This window comes from Vicia villosa, linkage group LG7 (genome assembly GCF_029867415.1).
Source record: "Vicia villosa cultivar HV-30 ecotype Madison, WI linkage group LG7, Vvil1.0, whole genome shotgun sequence".
Lineage (NCBI taxonomy): Eukaryota > Viridiplantae > Streptophyta > Magnoliopsida > Fabales > Fabaceae > Vicia > Vicia villosa.
The window spans coordinates 77,046,808-77,057,593 of record NC_081186.1 but is presented as its reverse complement, the minus strand read 5'-3'; the positions used below and the strand labels follow the sequence as shown (position 1 = coordinate 77,057,593).

The following is a 10,786-nucleotide window of genomic DNA, read 5'->3' as shown; positions in this document are numbered from 1 at the left end:
CTTTATAAAATGCTTTGAAAACAACAAATATTTGTAGTATTTTAATAAATAATTAAATGTGTTAAATGAGATGGAGTCATGTGATTGGTTGAAGGTACACTACCCATCTTTTTGTGATGGGTAAAGAAGTTGTCCCCTAAAATATTTAGTGTAATTAGTGTAATCCAAAAGCATATTCTGTTTCGGTCCAAAATTAAATACACGAGCGTTTTTTGTTCTCGTGTCAATTTCTTACAGCATTTCCATATCTCAAGTATTAAACACCACACCCTCTCATCATTCACACATTCATCACCTTCTTCTCGTTCTCTTCTCTCCACACACACACATAGCTTCTCAGTCGCATCTTCCTTTCTCTCTACTCTCTCGAACCTTACTCGCCAATGGCTGCCACCGCTACCGATGCCAACCTCGACAATCTCAAATCCTCCGTCGCTGGATTGGAACAAATCAGGTATCACATTTTCTCAGTTTCGTCTATAATCATCAAATCTGTTGATTACTTTTACGATCTATGATTTCAATCTGATCTGTGTTGTTTGTTGTATTGTTGTAGTGAGAATGAGAAAAGCGGATTCATCAACCTCGTCTCTCGTTATCTCAGGTAAATAAATCACGGATTCGATCTTCACATTTTGATCTGTGATTGATTTCGCCTGAGAAGTTTATGTGAATTTATTTACTGATGTATTTATTGATTTATTTGTTTTTTTCTATCTGTAATAGATCCGTTATTTATTTGTATTTATTGATTTGAATGTGTTGTAGCGGCGAAGCGCAACATGTAGAATGGAGTAAGATCCAGACGCCAACTGATGAAGTGGTTGTGCCTTATGACACTTTAGCGCCAACTCCTGCTGGTAAATGTTTATAGATTATCATTTTCTGTTTTGTGTTATGATTTGATTTTGTAACTTGTGTTATGATGGAATGATTTTGTTTTGTTTACCTGAAACTAAATCGGTTTTCAGGTTCTGCTGAGATCAAAAGTCTTTTGGATAAGCTTGTGGTGTTGAAGCTTAATGGAGGCTTGGGGACAACTATGGGTTGCACTGGTCCAAAGTATGTCTTTGGAGGCCATGCGTGAAATTTAATTCGAGATTTGATATTAAGACCGGTTAATGAATTTGTCTGATTTTTATTTTATTTTTTTATAAAATGGAATTTGGTTGATTGTTAATACTTAATATCCTGTGTTTAGAACTTGATGCTGATCAAAAGATTGCTCTATTTATTTAAGGAAAATGTGAACTATTTTTTTAATATATTTATTGTGGAATCTAAGTAAAGTAGAGAATCATTTTGATGATCTGTGGCGGGATAAATTTTTGAAGGATTGTTTTGTCGTCTTAGATTATTGTTTTTGGTAACCTGTTTTTGTGTGAGTGTTAATTTGTATGCAAATGAAATGCAGATCCGTCATTGAAGTTCGTGATGGACTGACATTTTTAGATTTGATTGTCGTCCAAATAGAGGTTATTTTCTGGCCGTTATTTTTGCTTGATTTTTAATTTTGTTTTTCCCCCTTTCCGTGCGGGCTTTCCACTGATAAATTCAACTGTTGTAGAATCTCAATTCCAAATATGGGAGCAATGTTCCTTTGCTTTTGATGAACTCATTCAACACTCATGACGACACCCAAAAGGTACTTGTCTCTATTATCCACTTGACTGAATAGAAATATAACTCGAATTGACATGTAACCTGACAGTATGACTATTTGTAGATTGTTGAAAAATACCAAAACTCGAATATTGAGATTCATACTTTTAACCAGGTTTGTAACTTTAATTTCTGGTTTTACTATGTTATGGATTTTCTGGACTTTAAGCTTTTAACTTCTTGTATTGATGTTTTGTTGCACTATTCAAATTTATGCAGAGCCAATATCCTCGATTGGTTGCTGATGACTTTTTACCATTGCCTGCAAAAGGGAACACCGGCAAGGATGGGTGGTATGTCTTTATTTGTTTTGTATTTTCACAACTGTCACTAGATTTACATCATTTTTGTGTTTTTTTTAACTGACTGATAAATTAGTAAGTGATCAATATTGACATGTTCATGCTTATCCCTCTGAAAATGATTAAAGTGGATGGCTTTTTATATAAAGCTCCTAATTAGTATGGAGCACTCAGACAAATCTATCATTTTTTACTTACGAAGTTCTTTGATGCTGGTCTCTTTCAATATATCTTGGATCCTGACCAACATGTGTCCTATTTATGGATTTGTAATTGCTGTTTGCTCAGACCTCTAATTGTCATTCAAATAGAAACTTAATTCTTCTCTCAAAGATTTGACTTAAAACAAGATTGTTCAGAGTAACATATTGATGCATTGCTTAAATTTTCTGTTTCCCCTGTATGAATTTTTTCTTAAAACGTCAAATAATTGGTTTTATGTGTAGAACAAAATTATTATAAAACTGTTCTTCCTTAAAGCAGACAGCAGAAACCTCTAAAGATGAATTAAAACGCGTTTGATACTTAGAAGGCTAGAACATTTGTCTATATAATGAACTTTGTTGTCAAAGCCACATGGCGTGATATGATGTTTCTTCCTATAAATCGAAGGTTTTATCAACAACTTATATATTTCCTTTATTTTTATATTGTTGGTTAAATTATAAAGAGAAATACAGCATTTAATTTCCTTCATTAGCCATATGTTCTATTTGATTCATTAAACATGTGTATGCTATTTTGTTGATAAGTGGTCTGGATAGAATTAACTTTTTTTTGCTTGGGGAAATATTTCTTTTAGCATTCCTTAAACTTTTGGGGTCGTAAGTTACATGCTTGGCGTGAGTGTGAGGCTTGGTGCTGTCATGGTTCAAAAGTGATATCATATTAATGACGAGTCTTAGAGACTAGTAATATCATATTATGGTTATGTTCATAGATGTCAAACTCTTAACTCAGAAAAAAATCATGTGTGTTTACAACTCTGGGTATCAAAATCGAGTTAATGCAATCACTAAATCATTTCTGTGCAAACTATCTATTGATTTGTGAATTTATGCATCGATGTTGAATTGTGATATGTTAGTATAATTTGGTTTGGTCTATAATATATGAATCCATCTTAGTTTAATTTATTTTCTGTTTATGGAACATTTACATATATTATTCAGTATGCTTTATTACTAAATTAGAATGTAGAATATTTACTCCAAACATTGTATTAGATTACGTTAAATACTATAATAGGCGTTTTAGTTTTTAAACATTTTTCTGTAATAAGCCTACAAATCTAGTGTCCATTCCACTAGTTTACTGTGACTAACAACCTTGGTTAGGTTGTATGCTCTCCGGTTACTACTATTATATGCAAAAATTATCTTTTCAAGTTCATTGAATAACTGATCTATCTGATCTATATAGAGATCAAATACATCAACTATTCACTGAACCCGAAAAATGGATCTATTCACAAGAGGAAGTATATGCTATGGTACCTTTGATTTACGGTTGTTTTTTCCGTAGAAAGTTTTATTTTTTGTAGAAAGTGTTCAAACTTGTTGAAACTAACCTTGGGCCTATCTGCAAATAGAATTCAAATTTTGGCTTATGAGTAATTTCTGTGCACAGGTATCCTCCTGGTCATGGGGATGTCTTTCCATCATTATCGAACAGTGGAAAACTTGATGCACTATTATCACAGGTCAACCAAGAGCTCAAATTGTTTATAGATGGGCTGTCTTTTATTTTTTGTATGATCGTTATCATCACTATTGTTTTCTTTTCCCTATTGTTCTTGCAGGGTAAAGAGTATGTGTTTGTTGCCAATTCAGATAACTTGGGAGCTATAGTTGACTTGAGTATCCTTAATTAAGTTTCTATAGGTTCTTATTTTTTTAATTGTTTATGGCTGTTACTCACATGAAAATTATGCCTTTAGTTCTATTTGTGTGCTTGACTCATTGATTTAGAAATCTTAAACCATCTGATTGAGCACAAGAATGAATATTGTATGGAGGTAAAGAAATATGATTGTTATCTAGTAGTTTCCTTTTATCTTTTAGACTTGCACTAGTTTCATAATGTTATGTTCTTATTACGCAGGTAACTCCCAAAACATTAGCCGATGTTAAGGGTGGCACTTTGATTTCTTATGAAGGAAGGGTTCAGGCATGTAATTTTGCTGATTTAATTTTTACTGACCAATATTTTATCTGATTAATTTAGTACTCTAGTTATAGCAATATTTCATCTGATCAATTCTTTAATGCAGCTCCTGGAAATCGCACAAGTCGCAGATGAACATGTAAGTTACTAATCTGTCTCTTATTCTCGGATCACATCTCTCTTCCAAATATAGGCAACCATTTTAGTTAAACAACTTATTTTGTAATGTTAATTATAGTTGTTTGAAAACAACAGTGGTAATTAAGCATTAAGATATGGACTGGGATGTTGACTTTTTTATTTCATTTTCTTTATGTGGTGAAGAACTGTAAGTTGAACTGATGTGTTGTTATTCTAGAGTAGTCATGTCTTTGATTAAACATTTCTAACAATTTTTTTTAGAAAAACCATATGAATCATGATTATTTTTCTCATTTTGATTGAAGTGTTAATAACTGTCCCTGCTTTAAATTTTTTAAGGTTGAATTGAAAATAATGTACAAGTTATTTTGGAGTATTGAACATTTACTGTATAGCAATGTACAGTGTCAGCTGTTACTTTGGCACCCTAATGTCAAGGAAACTTCCTATAAATCAAAGTTGATGGGGAGTTCTTAATTTTATGCAAAGCAATTACATGGCACCTTTTTGTTTACAAGCTGTTATAATTTTTGATAGTATAAAAACACGATTGTGAACGTTTTACATTTTCTAATCGAAATTCATACAATATTCACACCGATGATTTAAGGCCATATAGTTAAAGGGACAAAACATACTTTTAAAATTATTTTCAACAAAATATATGGTGGCAGGGACTTGTTTGTAAGTGATGATATTAAGCCTGAACTTTCGTGGAGAGTGGAGAAAAGATTTGCTAATCATTCTTTTCCCATGAAATGCTATTCTCTGTGCAGGTTGGTGAATTCAAGTCAATAGAGAAGTTCAAAATTTTCAACACAAATAATTTGTAAGTTTTGCTGGTTAGTGCCTGATTGTTTAGATTACACATGCATAAGTAGGTATTGACAATCATCTACAGGTGGGTGAACTTGAAAGCAATCAAAAGACTCGTCGAAGCTGATGCTCTCAAGATGGAGATTATTCCCAATCCAAAGGTCAGATTGGTTATTTTTCAAGGGATACTCTGTATTTCTTTATTTTCTCTTAACGGGGGGCTGGATGCTATCCCATGAGTCAGTTGTTTGTCTAATATATTGACTTGTGAAATTTGCCACAAAATTTATGGATTTCTAGGAAGTTGATGGAGTAAAAGTTCTTCAGCTGGAAACTGCAGCTGGTGCAGCAATAAGGGTACCCATTGTTTATTAACATACAGTGTTCTCTCTGCTATAACTTCCTTTTAGTGCTATTAATGTCACATTTTTTAACAGTTCTTTGACAAGGCTATTGGGATTAATGTTCCTCGATCCCGATTCCTTCCGGTGAAGGCAACTTCAGATTTGCTTCTTGTCCAGGTTCTAAGCTTTTCTGACACAAGGCATGACTAACTTGGAATCTGACTTGTCTCTTTTTTGACATGATTTGTTGTCTCTTTTTTCAGTCGGACCTCTACACCTTGGAAGATGGATCTGTCATTCGGAACCCAGCTAGGACTAATCCAGAAAACCCTGCTATTGAACTGGGGCCAGAATTTAAGAAGGTTAAGATCTGTATTACAGACTACTGTGTGTTATTTGATAACTACAATACTAATTGACTTAGCCTCCTTCACAGGTTAGCAACTTCTTGAGCCGCTTCAAGTCAATTCCTAGTATCGTTGAGCTTGACAGTGTAAAAGTGGCTGGTGATGTATGGTTTGGAGCTGGTGTCGTCCTCAAGGTATTGTGGTTTTACTTCATGATTGTTCTTTCTATAGCATTTGTTTCATTTGAAGCGAGTGAGACTTACTAGAATTGCTAAATATTAATCCGGGCTTGTCAACCTGCTACCAAATGCATCTATGATATTATTCATTTCCATGATAACTGCAAATATCAATAGAGAGATGATATGGGATATAGGACTGTACAATGCTATAATTTTTTTTGATCAATTAGATATTTACTCTTTTAAGACCGATTGGCTTGGTTCCTATTGTTTAACTTTGTAAGTGTGGTCCTTATACCCAAGAAATACAATTATAGGGACTCAGAAACTGAATAAACGACACTATATAGACCAGAATTTACTTTGAACGTTATTTCCTTGTTGTACTAACTGACCCAAAAATATTTTGACGAGGTTCTCAGTTTATTTTCTGACAGTCAATAACCATTCTTTCGTTATATGTATTTTCTGATATCTGTTGTTTTTCTGATGTCTAAACAGGGGAAAGTCAGTATCATAGCCAAATCTGGCGTAAAGCTGGAGATTCCTGACGGAGCCGTAATTGCAAACAAGGTATTTAACTATACATGGATTTTTTTTTTGTCGGATGGATGTTGTCATGCTACTGACTCCATCTAGTGGGATAAAGCTTGTTTTTATTTTGATTGACCTAATGGTTAATTGTATGTGTAGGAAATTAATGGCCCAGAGGACCTGTGAGGAAGCTAATGAGTTTAAATGCATAGGACTGTATACAGTGTAATGGCAGTCTTGTGTTACTTCAATAATATTTTACCCAAGTTTGGTAGAAAAAGGAAATAAGAAGGCGCTTTTGGTCGGGAGTCTGTCTCAGTATGAGGCGTTGCTGGTTGTCTTCTTACCGTTACATATGTTTTCATGCCATTTTGTGTTACATAAGTTTTCATGCTATTTTGTGTAACAACAATGTCCATCTGATTTTGTCACCTTTTCTGTCTTACATATATATCTCCTCTCATTAAAAAAAAGGCTTAATAGAATCATAGAATCATTCCTCCTATAACTAACTTCTAACTATCATGAACGAGCTTCATAGACTCATTCCTCCTATAACTAACTTCTAACTACCTTTTTCTATATATGGATAGCTTTACATAGAAGTAACTAACAGTTACCATAAAGGGAAAGTATGACGTAAGCAAGTTAGTTATAGTTTAACTAACTTGCATTATTGTTGTGTATTAGCCCCACTAGAAGCCGGAGGATAGATTGTGATAATGCCCAACTTGGATAGTAGAATGTGAAAAGGGTGAGGAGGTAGAGGTTTGGTGAAGAAATCTGCAACTTAATCTTTTGAAGGAACCGACAATATCTTGAAAAGGCCATTTTGAAGTTTCTCACGAACTAAATGGCAATCAATTTCAAGGTGTTTGGGCCGTTCATGAAAGACAGGGTTTGATGCAATGTGAATATCAATCAGATTGTTGCAGTAAGGTATTGGTGGTTTAGTTGGTGTATTATGTAAATCTGGAAGGAGAAAAGCCCACCATTGAAGTTCATATGTAGCTACAGCTAATGCTCTGTATTATGCTTTTGAGGAGGACATGGATATGATAATTTGTTTTTTTGTTCGCCATGAAATAAGAGATTTTCCTATAAACAAACATTGGCCAGAAATGAATCGTCGTGTGTCAATGCAACCAACCCAATTAGCATAAGAAAAATCCTGTAATGTGTAATGGTGAGTCTTGAGGAAAGAATAAACCTTGAGTTGGACTTTGTTTAAAGTATTTGAGAAATCTTGAAGCAACCTAAAAGTGTGTGGTGGAAGGTTTGTCGAGGAATTAACTAAGTTGTCGTGTGATGAATGTAATGTCTGGTCGAGTGGTTGTGAGATGCAAGCGACCAATCAGTCTTTTGTATCCTAGAATATCCATATGTGGAGAGTTGGAATCATTGGATAGCTTAATAGAGGGATCTGCAGGGGTGCTGACAGGTTTGGATCCTATGAAACCTGAATCAAATAAAAGATCAGTGCAGTATTTTTGTTGGCACAAGGATATCCCTTTCTTGGAATGAGCAAATTCTAATCCAAGGAAGTATATGAGTTGACCCATATTTTTGATTTGAAACTGAATGTAAAGGACATATTTGATCTTGTCAAATTCTTTAAGGGAATTACCCGTACTGATTATGTCATCTACATAGGCTAGAAGGAGTGTGATTGTATTGTTTTGTTTGGTAAAAAGTGGGTGTTCTGCATGTGCTTGAACATACCATTTTTTGAATGCTTGCTTGAGTCCATACAAGGATTTCTTGAGTTTACATACTTGATTTGGCTTGTTGGTTTGGATTTAAGAAGGAATGAGCATGTAAACATTCTCTTGTAGTTCACCATGTAAAAAGACATTATTTACATCTAAATGATGTATGTGCCAATTGTGGATGGATGTGAGTGCCATGACAAATCTGATTTACGAGAATATGTATCAAAGTAATCAAGCCCTTCAATTTGATTGTAGCCTTTAGCTACTAATTTGGATTTGGATTTCTCGAGTGAACCATTTGCATGAAGCTTGATTTTGTATATTCATCTGCAGCCTATAGGTTTAATGTTGGGTGGGAGGTCAACAATGTTCCATGTACTTGTCCTCTCAAGAGCTGCAACCTCAGTTAGCATAGCTTGTCTCCAACATTCATATTTGTTTGCCTCAGTAAGTGATTTTGGTTCAATTATGAAATTAATAGACATGACAAAATGAGAATGCATGTGTGATTATTGGGAATAAGAAATAAAATATAAAAGAGGGCAGTGTGTGCTTGAAGATGAATGATTGTGGTGCATTAGTGAATGTATGCATGTGGTTTTTTGGTCTGGTGTGATGGTTAAAAGTAGTGTGTGTTAGTTCTGTGTTATTGTTAGTTGAATTACTGGGTTGATCAGGGTTAGTGTTGGTTGTGTCAGTGTCATCATCATCATTAGGTTGGTAGGGATGATTGGGAGATGATGATGATTGATTATTAATAGGAGTTGCAGGTGGGGGTGGATGTTAGTCATTAGATGAGTGTAGATTTCCAATTAGTGTTCGGATTGAAGTTGGTTTGTGGGAAGGGAATTATTTGTTCATGAAATATCCCATTTCTAGAAATAAATGTTTCATGAGTGTGGAGATCCAAGAGCAAGTATCCTTTGTAACTAGTCTTATAACCCAAGAAAGCATATTTTCTAACTCTTGAATCGAGTTTAAATTTGTCAGATGATATAGTGGATGCAAAGGTAAGGAATCCAAACACTTTGAAAAGTTGTAAGTCGGAGTCTTTTCAAATAGAGTGGAGTAAGGGAATTTATTGGATAAGATAGGAGTTGTCACTCTATTGATAAGGAAAATGGCATGGTTAAGAGCATAGGACCAATAGGTATTAGGAAGTTTGGACTGGTATAATAAGGCTCTTCCGACATTTAATATATGTTGATGTTTCCTTTCCACCCTCTCATTTTATTGGGGAGTTTCAACACAAGACTTTTGGTGTATTATACCTTTAGAGTGTGTTTGGATGGAGCATTTTAACGAGGGAAAGTAATTTTTTGAGGGAATTTAAAATGATTTGACCAAAATCCATTGTTTGGATACCAAAATGAAGAATTGTTAAAATGATAGAAATTTATGGAGTATTTCATCTAAGTTAAATTTAATCATTTTGAAATGACACCAAAAACCAAAGAATTTGAAATTCCTCTCATGTTCCATAGAATGTATTTGTTATTATTATTTCTTCAAGTTTTACAAATTGGTCCTCATATTTTCCAAAATTATAAATTGACCCAAAAATTTTCAAAAAATTGCAAATTGGTCTTTAATAATTTTTAATATTTACAATTTGGTCCTTCAAATTTTTGAAAATTGCAATTTGGTCCCTACTTTTCAATTTTTTAATTTAGTTCAAAAAATTATATTTTATAAAAAATGACCCAAAAAATCTAACAATGAATTACCTTAATACTTCATCCAAACAAAATAATTTAAAATGAATAGATTTCAATTGAATCATTTGAATTGCTTTGAATTTTAAATTCCTTTAAAATTTCTAATTACCTCATCCAAACATACTCTTAGTGTTGTAAAATGAGGATAAGGAAAATTCAGGATCATTGTTTGTCTCATAATTTGAGGAGTGGTTTTGTGTTGATTCTCAAACCATGTGAATAAAGTTATGGACATGAATGGCTACTTTAGATTTTTTTTCATCAATATAATCCAAGTGAGTCTAATATAATCTTCCATAATGGTTAAAAAAATATCTATGACGATATATTGAAGTAATGGATAATGGGCCCCATATATCTAAATGAAGAACGGCGTATTTAAAAGTAGCATGAGAGATACTATTTTTGAAAGGAATTTTCCTTTGTTTCGCAAAGTGTCAGATATCATAAAATATTCTATTTTTATTAGTAATAGAAGGACACACTTTTGTCATATCATAGTGTCTATGATTGGATAAATGTCTTAATCTAAAATGTCAAAAAGAATTTTTAAATATAATATGGAAGGTAATGGCGCTATCAATGTGATTGGCCTGTTTGTGATGTATGGTTTAGTCATGAACTTGTGTGTGTATGTGTGGTGAAAACCTCTTTATTTTGTACAATCCATTTGCCCACAAAGGGGCTAAGCCCACAATATATCTTTTAAGTATTGATTATTAATTAATTTAAAAAATAACAAATAAAATTATTAATTAATATAAGAGTTAATAAAAAATATTATATAATAAAATAATCCAATCACAAATGTCATGTAATTAAAAATATTTTTTTAATTCCAATCATCACTGCCAGCTCTCTC

General features: G+C 33.3%; 1 protein-coding gene across 1 annotated transcript; it reads left to right on the top strand.

Annotated features, from left to right (window-relative positions):
- The first annotated feature begins 207 nt into the window (after positions 1-207).
- On the top strand, positions 208-6,939 carry LOC131620900 (UTP--glucose-1-phosphate uridylyltransferase). Its single transcript, XM_058892086.1, has 21 exons — positions 208-454; positions 557-604; positions 769-860; positions 972-1,062; positions 1,415-1,475; positions 1,568-1,645; positions 1,727-1,777; positions 1,882-1,955; positions 3,594-3,666; positions 3,766-3,823; positions 3,935-3,981; positions 4,068-4,133; positions 4,237-4,269; positions 5,048-5,100; positions 5,173-5,248; positions 5,388-5,444; positions 5,525-5,608; positions 5,695-5,793; positions 5,868-5,972; positions 6,462-6,533; positions 6,654-6,939. Exons 1-21 carry the CDS (start codon positions 384-386, stop codon positions 6,678-6,680), a joined length of 1,416 nt encoding a protein of 471 aa, XP_058748069.1. The 5' UTR covers positions 208-383; the 3' UTR covers positions 6,681-6,939.
- Positions 6,940-10,786: the final 3,847 nt, after the last annotated feature.